The 18,926-nt window shown below is 45.8% G+C and overlaps 1 protein-coding gene across 2 annotated transcripts in view; it reads left to right on the top strand.

Moving 5' to 3' along the window:
* Positions 1 to 6,579, top strand: part of DCP1A (decapping mRNA 1A) — a 46,482-nt gene extending 39,903 nt beyond the window's left edge. For both annotated transcript variants that reach the window (XM_069473708.1, XM_069473707.1), the window contains 4 exons: positions 212 to 970; positions 3,248 to 3,313; positions 5,313 to 5,531; positions 5,868 to 6,579. In XM_069473708.1, coding sequence (XP_069329809.1) covers positions 212 to 970; positions 3,248 to 3,313; positions 5,313 to 5,531; positions 5,868 to 5,948 — 1,125 coding nt within the window. In that variant the 3' untranslated portion in view covers positions 5,949 to 6,579. The remainder of the gene's footprint in view (positions 1 to 211; positions 971 to 3,247; positions 3,314 to 5,312; positions 5,532 to 5,867) is intronic.
* The last annotated feature ends 12,347 nt before the right edge of the window (positions 6,580 to 18,926 follow it).

Below are 18,926 nucleotides of genomic sequence, written 5' to 3'. Positions count from 1 at the left end.
ATTTTATTACTAGTGCAGATTTCCATCCACAAACTTGGGGATACTACATGTACCTTGGCCTTAATCCCTAGCACAACTTCAGTTTTTTCCATTTTTTATTTTCGGACTCCATCTATCCTTCTTCTGCAAACTCCTTTAGTCAATGAAAAAAATGTTTAGTTGCACTGATATGGAAGAGATTTCTTTCACTGAGGGGTTTGATTTTTTTCAGTCTGCTCCATCTGGACACAAACATCTGACTGTGGAAGAGTTATTTGGAACCTCTTTGCCAAAGGAACAGCCAGCAGTTGTGGGTCTGGATTCAGAAGAAGTGGAGAGGCTGCCAGGAGATGCCTCCCAGAAAGAGCCCAGTTCGTTCCTACCGTTTCCCTTTGAGCAGTCAGGCGGAGCCCCTCAATCAGAAAACCTGGGTGTCCTTTCTGCTGCCCACCACTCAGTCCAACCTGAAGTCACCACCCCGGTGCTAATCACTCCAGCCGCCATCACACAAACTAGTGAAAAGCATGCCCCAAGCTACACAATCCCTTTGAGCCCTGTGCTCAGCCCCACTCTGCCAGCTGAAGCTCCTGCTGCACAGGTTCCCCCCAGCTTACCTCGAAACAGCACCATGATGCAAGCAGTGAAGACCACACCTAGACAGAGGTCTCCACTCCTGAACCAGCCAGTCCCTGATCTAAGCCACGCCAGTCTGATTGCCAGCCAGAGCCCCTTCAGGGCCTCACTGAGCATGACGAACACAGCTGGCACATCCCTCCCAAGCGTTGATCTTCTCCAGAAACTCAGGTTGACCCCACAGCATGACCAAATACAGACACAGCCACTTGGGAAAGGTGCAATGGTACCCAGCTTTTCTTCAGCATCTGGCCAGCTGGCCACACCTGAGAGCTTCATAGAGCCTCCCTGTAAGACAGCAGCAGCAAGAGCAGCAGCCTCAACCTCCCTGAGCAACATGGTGCTTGCTCCCTTTCAGGTAGTGGCGGCAGGGTGGGAGTGGGTGGGGTGGGTAACTGTCACTGAATGGGATGAAACTACAAAGACCAAAGACCTTGGTCTTAACTTACTTGAGACAGATCATTTTAAAGAGTTACCTCTTTAAAGCTTGTCAGGATGTGAGGGCGATCTGGCTGCGACATCTGTCACCCATTGATCGCCAGGGTTGATTCGGCTGATCTGGCTGGCTAGGCGGGTGTCCCCTTCCTCCCTCACTGCTCCATGTGCGTCACTCCCGAAGCTGCGCGCTCGGTCAAAAAGGACGACCTTCTCCAATAGAGGAGGACTGTTCTTCAGTCAAGGGTATACAAGTAGCCGTGCTCCCCTGCCAGAACCTCCAAATAAGCTCTCATAAAGTTTGTCAGGGGCTAGGAGCCAGGGGAGGCAAGAATCCCTGTAGCAAACAACTAAATAATTGGTTAATGGTGGTGTAGCTCAATTCCACTTCCCAAAATTATTTCAACGGATATAATCTAAGAAATTGTATTTGTATTGTCTTATCTGGATATGCAGTCATTTTAGGGTTTTTTTTGTTAAAAAACAAAACATTTTGTTTTTGCCCGACAATTCCAGGAGTCCTCATTTGACTCAGGACCATAGATCTAAATTACTCCAAGCTTAGTTCCTCTCCCAGCTCCGTCAGTACTCTCCTTGAGTGCCTGCCTTGTGCCAGGTACCCTAGGGTGCTGTTAGAACATCCCAGATCTGGAGGTGTGAAGTCAAATAAAGCTTCCTAATGAAACTGATGTTTCAGCTGAGATCCAGCAACTCAATGGAAGTTAACCAGACCTTTCCTAGAGGTGGAGAAAGTGTTTGAGGCGAGGAGAACAGCATGTGCAGTGGCCCGGGTATGAGCAGGCGTTTGGTGAACTTAAAGAAATGTAGTGTGGCTGGATTCAGAAACTATGTAAAGCAAGTTGGAGGAGCCAGTACTGGAAGATGAAGAAGACCTTGTAAATTGTGTTCAGGAGTTTGAGTTTTGTTCTCAGAGCCCTGAAAGTCTTTGAAGGGCTTTGAGCAAAGAGTGATGTGCTGGGAAGAAGACAGGAGTAGGACCAGTCACCCGAGTTTGAACTGGTAGGGCCTTGAATGTGGGAATGTGGACAGGTGGAGATGTCTCATCAGTGGGACTTAGTGGCAGACTGGGTGTAGAGGGTAAAGAAGAGTTTGTCCCTCACAGTAATTCATAAGGTGGTTGAGATTACAAAAGAGAAAATCAATTGAGGGTTCTAGTGACTAGTGTAAAATCACAGAACTGAAAGTGGGTAGACCTGCTGTTCTAAAACAGTATTGGCTGCCGTTCAGGATTTTAGTCTCATGCCCTTCAACAACAGCAATAATAATAATCCTCAATCTTAGCATTTTACCAAATAATATTGAATAGAAGAGCCCATAATAATTATTATGCATATTTCTTGGTTAATAGGATATTTTATTCCATTCCTTTGAAATCTTATACCAAAAGAAAGGAAACTTAGTATATTGGTCACATCATTATGTTATCATTCTTTGGTAATTTCTACTGAGGTTCTCTGCAGTATAAAAAGGAGAGAGAATATTCTGTTCAACAGAGAGGTATCATACCCCTGAAATGGGCCTGCTGCCACTGTCTCTGTTGTTCTGGAAGCGTAACCAGCAATCTTAAGCACGGCCCTGTGCAGATTCTGGCCTCTAGGACAGCATCCAGTCCTACCTGCCTCCTGGCAGGGGATGCTTACCTACATGAAAATCTGTATTTCCCTGGCAGTGGCCACTTTCAGGACCTGGGACTTTCTTAAGTTCTAATGTATTTGCTCTACAACAGGAAGGTTCTTTCTCACCAATGAATAAGGACATGTAGAAGTGTGCCTCTGTGTGAAGGCTGTTTAGTGCCAAGTTTAAATCACCTTATCCAGAGTATCTACTTCCTAGATCTCTCATCTCTACAGACTCAGCAGCAAAAATATGCCTGGGCTGTCCCTGGCTCTTATAAGAGATACAGGTTTCAGCTTTTTCTTTAAAGACGCACTAAAAGCCTTACAGGTACCTCTTTTCCCGGGGAAGCTAAATAGAGGAGGGGCAGTCCAGGAGCCTCATTGTGCAGTTGGTGATTGGTTGCATTGTCACAAGTTCCTGTCAGCCTCTTCCCTCGGGAATCTAGGAACTAGTTAATGCCAGAACCATTCCCTATTGCTAACATAGATTTTTCACCAGTAACTAGGATCTTCTTAGTAGAAACTTGCTACATCTGTTCATCTTTTCTTTTTAAACATTTCAGTCTATGCAGCAAAACCAGGATCCTGAAGTATTTGTCCAGCCTAAGGTGTTATCCACTGCCATCCCGGTAAGGACTCCCTTTTTCTGAAGAACGCAATATGTATTTTTAAGTTCTTCTGTTGGGTGTGAAGTAAAATGTCACCTTAATGAAAAGTTTTAGCTTTCAAGCTGAGGCCCATCTTAGATGCCCCTCCTAGGCTGGGCTCTCCTGCCTTGTCGGAGTTCATTGCTCTCCCTCTGCTCCCTCTGGAGGTTTGGGTCATCTCTGTATGGCTGTCTTCCCTAGCCGTGTGTATAGAGGGCAGGGTCACAGGCTGGACCCTCACTCAGTGTTTGTGAGTGGGTGACTGCCGAGAGTGTATCAGCCTGACTTCTCCCATCCAAGGACTAACCAGGCCCGATCCTGCTTGCCTTCCAAGATCAGACGAGATCTGGCGTTTTTAGGGTGGTTTGGCCATAGACAAGCCTGATTTCTATAAGCCCTGGAAGAGCGTGGGGTCCCAGGGAGCAGAGCCCCTACTCTGCTACAGTCCTCTCATCTCCCACTCCTCTGACACCAAAACCTCCCAGGCCTGCGTATTCTGTCCCTTTTTTGTCCTCCCTTGCCTCATTTTTTACATGTTGCCCCCACTCTCCACCCACCAACCTTGAAATACACACTCTTTTTTCAGTTCCTTAGATGTCACATTCCTGTTTGCCTTTGAGCCTTTATTTAAATTCTCCAGTCTCAAAATTTAAATTAAAGCCAGCATCTTTTCTGAGACAGAGTCTTGCTCTGTCGCCCTGGCTAGAGTACAATAGCATCGTCATAGCTCACGGCAACCTCAAACTCCTGGGCTCAAATGATCCTCCTGCCTCAGGCTCCATAGTAGCTGGGACTACAGGTACATGCTACCACGCCCAGCTAATTTTTCTATTTTTAGTAGAGATAGTGTCTCACTCTTGTTCAGGCTGGTCTCAAACTCCTGACCTCAAACAATCCTCCCGCCTCGGCCTCCTGGAGTACTAGGATTACAGGCGTGAGCTACCACACCCAGTCTAAAGCCCCCTTCTAACTGGTCTCATTAAACAGTCTTTTCTGTAGTTTGTCCTGCTCCTGGTGATCAGCAGGAGCTCTCAGCCTGGTTTGACACCAAAAAAAGTGAGCTAAATGGCCCAGATACCAGAAAGTACACCCTGAAAACTGTGTGGCAAGCTCTTTGCTATTCATGAATGAGAAGACATCATATAGGAGAAAGAGAAATGTAGACTTCTACTGATTGTAGCAAATGCGGGAATTATTTTAAATGCTGATTATTACTATTATAGTTTAGCATATTCATATTATTAGCTATAATTAGCCTAGAAGCACATCTAAATGGGAGAGAGAGGTCTATGTTAGCTGTATTTTTAAGAAATTTTGTCTTTGATACCTGTAATGGTATCAAATCTGTTAAATAGATTGAACATAACTGGATTTTTAAATTCTTTTTATTACAGTGTAATTTTAATGAGTCTTGACACATGTATGTAATATCCCTTGGGTAACCACTAACTCAATCAATATGTAACATTTCCATCGCCCGAGAAAGTTCCCTCATGTCCTCTTCATTTCCCCTCCTCTCCCAACCCCCACAAAAAAACTTTACCTTTTTGATTTATCATAAAATTATTCTTTTTTTTTCTTTTTTAAATTTTTTTTCTTTTTTTAATTTTTTTTCTTTTTTTAATTTTTTTTTTTTTGTAAGGCTAGACAGGTGAATCAGTGTGAGTGGAGAAGGAACAAAGGAACGTAGGATTGTTCTTACTATGTATTCTTTGCTATTATTTATCATATTCACCTTCTGTGGTAGTGGGACTTGGCTTCCCATAGTAATTCCAGGGCATTCTTAAGTGGGCTCTTCACCCTTTAGCAAACAGAAACGTCATAACCAGGTATAAAATGTTCAAATGCTTCTACTGAGTGTTTGTCTGAACCCAGAATGGTTAGCATTTGACTCTGCCCCAGCTTCACACCGTTTATGCCTGCGCTGGGCCCGGTGCCAGCTTCTGCACTTGGGTACAGGATGACCACTGTCCCCTGTCAGGTTGCAGGCCCCTCACTAGCCACTGCAGCGACCACCGCGGTGTCTTCAGTCCTGCTGTCTCCAAGTGTTTTCCAGCAGACGTTTGCAAGGTCCTCAGACCTTGAGAGGAAAGCAAGCTCCCCTTCTCCTCTAACTATTGGAACACCAGAAAATCAGAAAAAGCCTTCCATTGTTCTCAGCAAGTCTCAGCTCCAGGATACATTAATACATCTAATAAAGGTATGTAGGATATCAATTTAGTCTTTGATTTTTCAGTCTTTAATGAAAGAAAACAAATTGTATAAGTTCTTCCTACTAAATCAGTTCATAAAGTAAATTCAAAGACTAGCTGGGAGTAATGTTTCTCTCTTCTTGAGCATGTACTCCTTCCTGATGGAGAACTAGCTGAGTGAATTCCAATATATTAATTATTGTCTCTAGGTGGTGGGATTATTGGGGTAATTGGTCATTAGCCATACAAATTACTTACAGTTTTTGTAAGCTATTATCAAGGAAGTAAGTTCTGATGAGGTAAATGTAATATTTCGTGTTCTTAACCTTTATCATCTCTTCTAGAATGATTCCAGCTTCCTCAGTACACTTCATGAAGTCTACTTGCAGGTTCTAACCAAGAACAAAGACAACCACAACCTATGACTGGAGCAGAATATATAAGGCAGAAACAAATAGGCTTCATCATGGAAACTTCTAAACAGAACGTTGAGTTTTGAGAATCCTGAAATCGAGCCTATGAGAAAGAGACTCATTCCATAAGAATGTTTTCCAAGTAACATTCTCAGTGATAAAGGAGGTTTCACTGTGAAGCATCACCAGCAGACCTTTGTTTTGACAAAAAAAAAAAGAAAAAAAAAGATCATTGTGTTGAGTTCTGTGGGTGTTTTCATCAGCTATAAGCAAGTATGTGAAATAAGGAGTCTCTCAGCTTGCTTTCACTTTCAAGGACGTAGGGAGGAGTCGTCACCAGCTTTACTGCAGCTCAGCCCAGCCCACGCCCCTTCCCCTAGCCCTGCCTCGAGAAACTCTCGGGCATTAGGCTGATAGTTCAGTTCTGAACAGAGTAGAAGTCAGCTCTGCAGAGTAGCTTTTAAAGATCAGAGTTTTAAGGATCTGAGTTTAAGTTGGTAAATTAGGAATTATTTGTTCAAGTGGAGTACATTTGTTATGAATGCCCTATTTGGGCCTTTAAAGTTCTGAAATGTCTTACTAGCATTTTGTTTTTAGGTGTCCCCAGTGCTGCCTTGCAGCACGCTCCCAACCCGGCACTAACGTTTGAACAGAGTGCTGGCAGGCTCTAGCGGTGGGGGAGCAGGCACGGTAGGGGAGCAGGCACGGCACACCTTTGAAGCAAAGGCTGGGGCTGGTAACACCCAAATCCTATCAGATCTTCATTATAAGTTAAGCTCTGCAGTGATTTTGAAAATGTGTGTGAAGCACAGCTTTATTTTCCTTTTCTGTCTAAACACAGTTAGAAATCATTGTTGATTGTTTTCCTTAACACTTAGACAAAAGGACCAGTGAACCATCTGTCTAAGCCATCCTGGTTCCATTCCTTGAGTGTACCGAGAATAGTTTTAAAGCTATGCAGAAAAGGGAGCTGTTATTCACACTGCCCTTACTTTGTTGTAGATTATGGAGTTGAAAAGAAAGTATGAGATTCAGAACTTTACCAATATATTCCTAGGCTGTGAGTATTTTCCCAGCCCAAAGTGTGAAAATATGTAAAGATGCTTTGTTATGCTGCTATTGATCTGCCATGATTTGTATTTATTCTTTTATGGCATGTAATGGTGTTTAGTAATATTTTAATGTAGATTTGATTTATTTCAGCAATAGTAATTTTAAGATATTCTTTGAATGAAAGTGTCTTTGTTTCTATAATACAGGTCATTTTGTAGTATTTAACCAATTAAGATGCACTGCTTACTTTTCTGAGCACTATTTAATGATGGGATAAAAACCCAATTGGCTCAACCAGCTAGCATAAGGATTAGCTGCGAATAATGCTGACAGATGTGATGGTTCCTCGGGAACAATCATTTAAGCTTTAATGGTAACTCAATCATAAGTCTATAGATTTTTTTTCTAGTTGAAATTTTAGAAAATTATTTGTGAATTATATACTTGTTTTAGTTGGTCTTAGTTTTTTAGCATAAAGAATACTTTGATTGGCTTTTGTTAATCTAAACATGCTTCCTGGACAACATTTCTGCTTCTCCATTAAGTGTCTTCTATTGCTGTCTACCTAGTTATGTGTGAATTATGCAGAATTCAGGGAAGCTTTTAAGTTTTCATGCTCAATTAGGAATAGTTTGTTTTCAAAGATAGTGTGTAAATTCAGCAACCAAAAATGAATTGCTTGTGCATCATATGGGAAATAGGAAGTTATAGTAAGAAACACAGTGTCACTGACACTAGGAGATGGTGTCCAGGGAGCCACGTGACTGTTCTCATAAAATGGATGTGTCAGGAGATTTGATCACACCCCAGGTGTAGTCTCAGTGGGTTTTGGTAGATGACGAATCAAGGGATTTCTGTTATTATGGAAATTTGAATTTAAATAATGCTTTTAAGTATGTGTAATATTATGAGAGGTTTAAGAGAGAGTATCCTAAAGAGGGTCTGTAATCCAATCTGTTCATGTTCACATTTAATGCTAGGAATGAATATGATAGTAAAGAGGATCTATGATAAGGCTTCCCTAGTGTGAGAGTAAACTTTTAAGTGCCCAAGTCGTGGAGACTTGAAAAGAGTAAACCTGTTACAACTCCCAAATTTATATATTCAAAACATTTACTTAAAATTCAGAAGCCAGAAATTCACAATCATGATTGCCAGGAAGTTCGGGCCAAAATGAGTCCATGGAGAAGCCAGGCCAAGTTGGATGACTCTGGCCGAAAAGTCACAGTTCAGTTGCCTTACTCCTCATTCAGGCTTACTATTCCAGAACCTCGTGCTAGCTTAGGTTGCATGTTTACATTGCTGCAGTGTTTTTACTGGAACCTTAGTTGAATCACAGTGGACACCAAGATGGAGACACTTCTTGCTAGATTTTGCAGAACCCCAGGAGACCTGCATTTAAACCCCTCTGTCAATCTGTGTGCCTACCCTTACTCCCAGGGTCCAAATGTAGGCTCAGAGGAGCAGCCCAGAGCTCGGAAGAGGAGGTGTGTCTGGGGTGTCACTGGTGGGTGGTGCTGCTCTTCTTGTCGTAGTTAATGTGATGTCTTTGAATGGACTCTCACACCTCCCAGACAGCCTTGTTCCTTTAAGGCAGAAGCTCCTCTTCCTTGCACATCTCTCCTGGGATTTGTGAGGTGTGAGAGTTGGCCTGCTTGACTGAATTCTAAGTTTTCAAGTGACTGTCAGTGTCAGGAGAAGCATTTCATGCTGTCTGTGTGTGGAATGTCCACAGCCCACCTTTGAAGGCTTAGGTGTGGCCATCAGAGATGGGCGTTTTGTGAAGAACCCAAGTCAGCCTGGGTCCTTCTCTATAGAGGATGCACAGGCTTTGTTCAGAATATGTCTGGCCCAATTTTGCATGTCAAGGATTTGTTCTTTTTCTGGCCTGTGTTTTCCTATAGAAATTATAAACCCCATCAAATCCACTACTAGGTAAATATTTTTAAACCATGCAGCTTTATTACTCTCCTCCCCCAAAGAATGTAGTTTGAAATTTTCTCATTTTGGTAGTAGAGGCCCTAACTGCCATTGTATTACTAATAATGCAACATGAAATTTAAGGTGCCTAACTGCTTAAAACACAAAATCAGCCATCATACTGTAACTGAGAGGAATGAGAGGTGGCACAGGCACGAGTGGGCTCAGCCCAAGTGAGTGAAGAGAACTGAGGAATCACAGGCACGAGTCCTGCATCCTTGCTGCGCACACACTGCAGAGCACGTGTTTCTTTCTTGCCGACCTTCGGTTTTCTCCAGCTGTGTTCACCTTCTGGAACCAGCAGAGCCCTGTGTTTTCAAGTGTCTGTAATGTTAAGATCTAAGCAATGTCAAGCAACATAATATGCTAGGCTTTTGTAACGCTGTGCTTGAGAACATTTCCCTGAGTGGGCCGGGGCCTCAAAAGAGCCTGTTTTTCAGCAAATTCAGCAGGAGAGATATGTGCAATGTTTCACTCAGTTTTGTATTTGACATCTTCATTTAAAATGCTAAGATGCAATATCATTCACTTTGAAGTGGGGAAAATGCAAAATGTGTTTCCCTTTTATCTGTGTGATTCCTTAAGAAACGTGTTTTTAAAATATGTGTTCTAAATGGTTTTTTATTCTGTATCACTGCTTTGGCCATGTGGCTCTCAATTTCATTGTGCCAGATTCTCAGCTGCCTGAAATGCGGGGATGAGAAGCTCTGGAATTACAGCAAAATTTTTGTTCCATAAGCGCAATACTGCATCATTAACATTTTTAATGGTATGGATTTTGTACCATCTGTGTATGTTTGCAAATATTAAGTTATTACATGTTTTAAAATGAGCGTTTTTCATCCTAAATTTTATATGTTTGCAAATATATTTTTTTAATAAAATTTCAAAACCAAGTTTTAGCACCTATTAAATTTTAATTGTGTTTTTATTTAATTTATAGAAATAGGAACTTTTAAATGAACTGCTGTACTTCACCAGGGCCCCATACTGCAGATGGGGTATGGTGAGGGAACAAAACCAACAAAGAAAACCCTCATCCACCTCTTTCCGGCCTGTATAGTCAGGGTTCTCCGAGAAACAGAAGCAAAAGAAATATAGATAGAGCCATGCGCCATATAATGATGTTTTCGTCAACAACAGACCACATATATGACAGTAGTTCCATAAGATTATAATGCGGTGTTTTCACTATACCTTTTCTATGTTTAGATACACAAATACTTTGACCATTGTGTTACAGTTGCCTACAGTATTCAGTACGGTAACATGCTGTCCAGGTTTGTGGCCTAGGAGCCATAGGCCAGGTGTGTGGTGGGCTGCGCCATCTGGGTCTAGGTAGGCACACTCTAGGATGTTTGCACAGTGAAACTGCCCAAGGATGCATTTCTCAGGTCCCCACTGTTAAGCAACGCATAACTGTGTAGATACAGCAGTCCCCCGCTTGTCCGAAGTTTCGCTTTCCACGGTTTCAGTTACCTGCAGTCAACCAAGGTCCAAAAATATTAGATGGAAAATCCCAGAAATAAACAATTCATAAGTTCTAAGTTGTATGCTGTTCTGAGTAGCATGATGAAATCTCACTGTCCTGCCCCAGCCGTGAATCACCCTTTGTCCAGTGTATCCATGCTGCCCGCCCTTCGAGCACTTAGTAGCCATCTCAGTTATCAGATCAACTGGCACCGTATCCTAGTACTTGTGTTCAGGTCACCCTAAGTTTATTTAATTGTGTCCCCAAAGTACAAGAGTAATGAGGCTGTAAAGTGCTTCCTTTAAGTGAAAAGGAGAAAGTTCTTGACCTAATAAGGAAAGGGGGAAAAAATTGTGTGCCAAAGTAGCTAAGATCTGCAGTAAGAACAAATCTATCCAATTGTGAAGAAGGAAAAAGAAATACGTGCTAGTTTTGCTGTTGCATCTTAAACTGTGAAAGTTATGGTCACAGTTCATGGTAAGTACTTACTTAAGATGGAAAAGGCATGAAATTTGTGGGTGGAAGACAGGAACAGAAAAGTGTTCTGATTGAAGGCAACATGTTGCACCGGAAAGCATTGAGTCTACACGAAGTCTTCAGCAAGGCATCCCCTGAAAGGAGTGACACCAAGCCATTTACTGCAGGTAAGGGATGGTCACACAGATTCAGGAATACAGGTCAGTAGCCCAACACTATTGTCACAATGCCTATGTCGTTCACCTCAGGCATTGTACGTACCATCTCACGTCGTCACAAGAAGAGTGAGTACAGTACAATAAGATTTTGAGAGAGACCACCTTCACATAACTTTTCTTACAGTATGTTATAATTGTTCTATTTTATTATTAGTTATTGTTAATCTCTTACTGTGCCTAATTTATAAATTAAACTTTATCATAGGAATGTATGTATAGGGAAAAATATATAGCATATGTAGAGTTCAGTGCTATCTGAGGTTTCAGACATCACTAGGGGTCTTGGAACATATCCCCTGCAGATAAGGGAGGACTGCTGTATATAGGAAGAGATTTATTACAAGATATTGGCTCACATGATTATGGAGGCTGAGAAGTCCCACTATCTGTCATCTGCAAGCTGCAGACCCAGAAAATCTAGAGGTGCAGATTCCAGACCAGGTCTGAAGGCTGGAGAACCAGCAGCACTGATGTCTCAGCTCAAGAAGTCAAATAAAAATTCATTTTTATTTATTTTATTTTTTATAGGCGGGGTCTTGCTGTGCTGCCCAAGCTGCCTCAACCTCCTGAGCTGTGACTACAGGTGTGAGCCACCTCACCTGGCTCAAGCACAGTCAATTCAACCCCCCTCCTCTTCTGTGTTCTATCCAGGCCCTCCACAGATGGGATGATGCCCACCCACACTGGGGAGGGCAGCACTGCTTTACTCAGCCTCCCAATTCAAACGCTACTCTCTTCCAGACACACCCAGAAATAATGGTCAACCACTATCTAGGCATCCTGTGGCTCAGTCAAGTTGTCACATAAAATTAATCATCACACAGCCGATTCCCAGCCAGTTGGATCACAGGCCCCATGGATTCTTAAGTCTGAAGCCTCTGAGTACTGGAGCCTATTAAATACTCCTTTCCAAGTAGCTGTCCGTTATAATTCATGTGGGTGGACACCTAAAGAACTTCATTTACTCCTCCAAATTTTCCCAGAGAGAGGACACAATTTTAATCATGGCCAAAAACAGGGTTTTTTATTTTTATTTTTGGAGACAGTCTCACTCTGTTGACCCTGGCTAGAGTGCGGTGGTGTCATCATAGCTCACTGCAACCTCCAACTCCTGGGCCCAAGTGATCCTCCTGCCTCAGCCTCCTGAGTAGCTGGGACTACAAGCACGGGCCACCACACCCGGTTAATTTTTCTATTTTTAGTGGAGACCAGGGGTCTCACTCTTGCTCAGGCTGGTCTCTAACTGCTGATTGCTCTAACAAGCAATCCTCTTGCCTCGGCCTCCTGGAGTGCTAGGATTACAGGCGTGAGCCACCACGCCTGGCCTCAAAAACACTTTTATTAGAGAGTTTACAGCCAGGATCATTTCCCAAATTCACTCAATTCACGGGTATTGAGCTCTTACGATGTGCCAAGCATCTAGGATGATAAGGAAGGAAAGAAGGAGGGAGAGATGAAGGGAAGAAAAACCTGATCATTATGGAACATAGAGAAAAGTTTAAAAAAAAAAAGGTTTAATTATACATCTCCCTAATAATCATTGTCATCACCCAACAATGTAATCAGTATTTACAATTTATCATAAATTCTTCCTAAAATGTTTGCTATACCTGCCTGCCTTAGAGCTAACTCTTGCCTTATGACTGCTTTACGCACGCTCGCCCAGTCATCATGAATGCTGCATGCTCGTTCAGCAGGGAAGAATTACTGCCCCATTGTTTTCCTGATCTTCACAATAACCCATTTTAGGGAGAAGGGTGGTGAGGCCTAGAGTGACTGAGGTTGTGCCAAAGATTGCGTATTAAGCAGAGGTGGGGCCGGGCGCGGTGGCTCACGCCTGTAATCCTAGCACTCTGGGAGGCCGAGGTGGGCGGATCGTTTGAGCTCAGGAGTTCGAGACCAGCCTGAGCAAGAGCGAGACCCCATCTCTACTAAAAATAGAAAGAAATTATATAGACAGCTAAAAATATATATAGAAAAAATTAGCCGGGCATGGTGGCGCATGCCTGTAGTCCCAGCTACTCGGGAGGCTGAGACAGGAGGATCCCTTGAGCTCAGGAGTTTGAGGTTGCTGTGAGCTAGGCTGACGCCACGGCACTCACTCTAGCCTGGGCAACAGAGTGAGACTCTGTCTCAAAAAAAAAAAAAAAAAAAGCAGAGGTGGGTCAGGACCTGAAGCCAAGCGGACTGGAGAGCTGCTCTGGAATTCCAGCTCTCCATGACTCTGTTGCCTCCAGGATAAAATATCCTAGACGATTTTTATAGTTTCTTAGGTCATTCATGTCCCCTCTGTTTATTAAAAGCTGGAGTGGTCTGCTTCTCACCTGCCGAGACCTAGCAAGCCAGGTAACCAGGTTCACAGGAATTTTGTGAAACGCTAACGTGTGTAGGTCCTGAATAAGAGCTGTGGAGTTTTCTCTTTAAAATGAAATGGATGGGGTTTGGGGTTTCTCGGTTGTTTGTAATGATGTTTTCCCACACTGTTTACGGATCCTGGTTCATAGATTAGAGGTTGCTATAAAAATTTGGTATTTGAATAAGGAGTGTATGAATAAGAGATTGTTGAGGCTTCTGAGAAGCAATGTTTGTCTCAGAGCTGTCTGGAACCAGCCGGTCCCCGTACTGGAGAAGAAGCTGGAAACCGGGCAGCCTTGTTGTCACTGTGCGGGAAACCTTGATGTCACCGTGCGGGAAGCACACCTGCAGACCAGGGTGGAGGGAGCCGCAGCAAGAGCCAGTCATGAGTCGAGCATAGTTCCAGGTGTCACACAGTGCGAACTGGCTGCCTGTGACATGTAACATGAAGAGTCCTAATTCAAGACTGTAACCTCTTAGCACCTGCTGAATGGAGTTGCAGGTGAGAAGACAGCTGCCAGCTCGCAGACACATAGGGAAGCCATGGAGGGCCCGTGCTGTGCAGACAGCGGGGAGGGGATTGGGCTCCCAGCAAGAGCCTTGTGCACCTTACATGCGTCTCTTGAGGTTCACTGGGCTAAATTAGCCAAAATAAAGGTGGCTGGTAAGAGATTTCTTATAACTCACCAAGGTAGAATGGCTTGAAAAGGGGAAATGCAAAGTCAATGTGACAGTCATATCACGTTCAACAAACATTGGTTTCGGGTGAGTTTGAAGAAATTCTAAGTACAATTCCACAAGCAATCATGAGTGACACTCGTCATGTGCTTGGGCTTTGTGCGCATTCTCATTTAACCCTCTCTAAGCCCTGAGAGATGCTTATTCAGGATGCAGCCTCAGGAAAGGGCCCCGGCACACGTACACACAACACCGTCCTGTAACCCCCAGGAAGGGACAGGGGCACTGGCTGTGGCAGGACTGATGTCAGTCCATTATTCTGAGAAGGGCCCCAGATGGCCCACAGGCCGAGAATGTGGAGCCAGGAGGGAAGCCACAGTCCACAGGAACTGCCGTGTCCTTACTGTTCCCTGTCTCTCCAGGACGGTGCGGCTGGCGTTGCCTGAGGCCCAGCAAGGCTCTAGGAGACACCGTCAGCAAGCCACCCCCATTTTCAGTGTCAGCAACAGTGCCCTAGCTTCTAAAGTAGGTGCAAAGCCTGGACCCCTACACATTTTATGCAACTCAGTGCCCATTTTGCTATTTCTCTTATGGGTCCCTGCCTCTGGGGATTGCCCCTCCCAGGCCAGTGGGCTTTCCCAGAATAGACCTGGCTAACACCCCCTCCCCATGCTGCTGGCACTGGGAGGCTTCCCTGACTTCTCTTTGGCCCCCCAGGCCCTCTGGATGGAAAGGGGACTCTAGCAGTGGGGTGTAGGCAATAGTCCCTGTTTAACTGCACCAGGGGCCTCAAACCCACCTGACACTTTGCCCCTCCCTTTTTTTTTTTTTTTTTTTTTGAGTCAGAGTCTCTGTCACCCGGGCTACAGTGCTGTGGCATCAGCCTGGCTCATGGCAGCCTCAAACTCCTGGGCTCAAGCAATCCTTCTGCCCTCAGCCTCCAGGTAGCTGGGACTACAGGCATGCGCCACCATGCCTGGCTATTTTTTCTAGTTTTTGTAGAGACAATGTCTCACTATGTTGCTCAGCTGGTCTCAAACTCCTGGCCTCAAGCAATCTTCCCGGCTCGGACTCCAAAAGTGCTAGGATTACAGGTGTGAGCCACTGTGCCCGGCCCTTGCCCCCTTTTTGAACAAAGATTTTGTCATTCCCCCTTAGAGAATATAACCAATGGCTACACACACAATTTAAAATAATATGATAATTGTGATAGAAAGCAGGAATTTTACAGCAATAATAATGACACATTCCATATTAAATACGTAAATGCTTGGGCATAGCTACACCTCTTTCCACCTCACTGCAAAGCTGCTCTCCCAGGTGGGGTCTGCCGAGGGCCCAACACACCTAGGGGTCTGCATCCCCCCACCCGCCGTCACCCCCTGCCCAGCTCTCAGTGGCTCGTCGCCCAGGATGGTGGAGTTATTAAGGCTCCCAGTGAACTCTGGGGTGTCTAAATGATGGCCTGGAGTGTGACAGCTGCCGGTGCAGCACCTTTGATCACCCAGCATCTGCCCAGGCTGTGTCGCAGGGAAAGGGCAGAGAAAGGCGGGCGGGCAGGTGGGAGGAGGGAGACACACCGAGCAGCCGTGTGTCAGTCCCCTCGTCTGACCCCAGGGCTGGGATCCGCAGCTGCTCCTGGCAGGCGCTGTGCGTGGCCCCACACGCATCAGACGGTGCGCTGCCCGGGAAGCGGGCGCACAGTGCAGAGGTGCAGGTCACTGTCGTTGAGTGGAATGAATTTCACCCTCCTGACCACGTGGGGGACGGTGTTGCGTTGTTACCCCATTTTATTCCTCAGGAAACCCCAAGTGAGTAATGTGCCTGAGGCCATCGCCCGGCTCACCCAGCGAGAGAGCAGCAGAGGTGAACACCGCCTCCCTCTGGCTTTGTGGAACATGGAGAAAGCTTCTTGGTCCCGGGAGAATTCTGAAGGGTATTTTGCAATGCTGGTGGCATTGCTCTCCCTGCCCGGCAATCATGGGTTCAAGGACGGCTTCGCCTGCTTTGATTACTCCCGGTTCCCCCCGACAGGCGACAGGCGGGCTCTGCAGGGCAGACCCTCCCTCCCCTCCACAGCCTCTCCTGCTTTCCAGTTCAGTGTTTTTACATCGGAAAGAGTTTATCACCGCAGTGACCCCTTCGCCCATGCCAGCTTGGCCGGGCAGTTTTGTCACAGGGAATTCTGTTATTTCAAAACTGGCTGTCCGTGGTCACGCCCTCCTGGGAGCCTTCCCTGCCTGCAGGCCCAGCAGGCGATTCTTGCGCAGGTCCTGCGACAGTGCTGCATAAGCACTCAGCCCCTGCGGACCTGTGACCTCCTCAGCCAGGACCAGGACTGGACCATCTCGCCGCTCCAAGCACTTAGACTGCGCCCCGCACACAGGCTGTGATAAATGAACTGATGTGTGAATCAAAGGGTCAGTGACGGCAAAACCATTTCCCTGTCCTGACTGGCGGACCGACTGCAGCGGCACTTTCCTGCTTTGCGGCAGCACAAAGGAAATGCTTTTGTGACGCCTTGTCTAAGTCACCAGAACGGACGGACTGGGTGCTGCCGCTAACTGTGGCGGTGAGGATGAAGAGAAAACAAGTAAAAGTCCTCCTGTCGGGGGCCAGCGAACCCTGGCTTGGGGCTGAGATCTCACCAACCCTCACCCACCCTCAGGAGGGAGGAGGTGCTGTTAGTGGTTTCATGTTTCCCAGGAAGAGCTGTGACTCAGAGCAGTTAAGCAACCCCTCCACGTGCCCTTCCAGAGCTCTAGTCCTGCCCCACTCTCAGCTATCCAGCAACCAGCCCAGGAGGAAATCTACTAATCTTCCCGCAAAACAAAAGAAAAACTTTAATCTTTAAACTCCACAGGAACAAAATAGCCCCCTCCACCACCCCTACCTTGCTCAGGGAAACCCAGGAGCTACCAGAAAAGGGGACAAGGGTGACAATCTCTCCCTGCTACATCCTGCAGACGGTGCCAGGTGCAGCCCCTAAAGAGCACCCTGTCAGCAGCACCGCCCTCTCCCAGCCCCACCTGGCACGGCGCCCCCCGGCAGGGGCTGACGGGGCTGCAGGGGTTTGCTGGGAGGCGGCTCCCTGCTCCTCACCCAGGGAGGCACCCAGGCCTGCAGCAGTGCCAGGCAGAACCTGACTCCACTCTACGCAAAGTGCAAGTTACAATGACTAGGCATCTTTTCTTTACGCACGAGGAAAGCGGGTCTGGCAAGGCTTGGCTGGCCTGGACACTGGCAGCTTACCTCTCAGGAGCGCCAGGCCTCTCCAGCCCCAGGCCTTCTGGGGTGACTCAGAGGACCAACGATCCAGTCTGGTCCTGGGACTGGCTGAGGACAGGCAGGGGCCTATCTGCAGTGGCAACCAGTAAAAAGCTCTCCCTCCCGGGGACTCGGCGCTGGCCGGAGTGAGAGCACAAGCCCTGTTTGCTACAGCGTGGAAGCAGAAGCGCTGCAATGTCCAGCCGCGAGTAACCCCCAGGGTAGCAAAGAGCCTGGGCTCGTGTGGGGAAAGGCATAAGATGCCCAGTGATATGAACAAGCAAGACCTGCGGATGGTTCACAACTGTACATGGGTAGAAAACAAAAATAAGACTTTAAGGAAATAACCAAAATGTCGTCAGTGGTGATCTCTGGTTGGCATGGAAGGATTGTAGGTTTTCCTCCTTGTGTGCGTATCAGTCAGGGTTCGACCAGAGTAACATAACCAGTAGGGTAGGAGGCATACATGAAGAGATTTGGAAAGCTGGGCCTGGAGGCTACTCCAGAGACGGAGGCTGGAGGATCCCTGGAGCCCAGGGCTATGGCCACACCTGTGAATAGCCGCTGTGCTCCACCTGGGCAACATAGTGAAAGTTTCAGAATAAACTGATGACTGGATGCCTGTAATCCCAGTACTTTGGGAGGCTGAGGTGGGAGGATCATATAAGGCCAGGAGTTCAAGACACACCTGGACAACATAATGAGACCCTGTCTCTACAAAAGATAGAAAAATTATCCCAGTGTGTGGTGTACACCTATAGTCCCAGCTACTCAGGAGGCTGAGTCAGGAGGATCACTTGAGTCCAGAAGTTTGAGGATGCAGTGAGCTATGATCATACCATGGTTCTCCAGCCTGGGAAACAGAGCAAGACCCTGTCTCAAAATTAATTAATTAAGTAATTTAATTAAAACAAAAACTAAATATGAAGTAGGGGACGATATTGTCCCTTAACCTATGGGATCTGATGTTATCTCCAGGTAGATCGTGTCAGAATTGAATTGAATTGGAGGACACCCAGGTGGTGTCCACTACAGGATTGCGTGGTAGGGAGAAATCTCTACACGTTTTGGTGACCAGAGGTCACAGAAATATTCTGTGTTGTACTGAGTGTATGAGAGCATGAAAATACACTTGGGTTGTTTTTTTCCCTCTATTAATACCAAAAATCACTGAATTGTACAATTTAAAAGGGTGAAATTTCAGGGCATATTCATTATATCTCAATAAAGCTGTGATTTTTTTTTTTTTTAAAGGCAATAAATGGGAAAGGAAAGAGGAAAGAAAGCCAGGTGTACCTGGGTGAGCCAGCTCCTAGCAAAGTCAAGGAGCTGGCAAGTTTCTCTCCTGTCTCCAGGTTCCCCTCCTCACCCTTGTCTCCCTCTCATGAGGTTCTCACCCAGCGCCCAGGCCCTGGAGTTTGCAGATACCTTGGAGAGAGCGATCTGCAAAATTCGTCCCAGAATTCCCTCTTCTTGTTGCACTTCCTTCTG

The sequence above is a fragment of the Eulemur rufifrons genome, chromosome 7 (assembly GCF_041146395.1).
Source record: "Eulemur rufifrons isolate Redbay chromosome 7, OSU_ERuf_1, whole genome shotgun sequence".
Lineage (NCBI taxonomy): Eukaryota > Metazoa > Chordata > Mammalia > Primates > Lemuridae > Eulemur > Eulemur rufifrons.
This window is presented reverse-complemented; position numbering and strand designations above follow the sequence as displayed.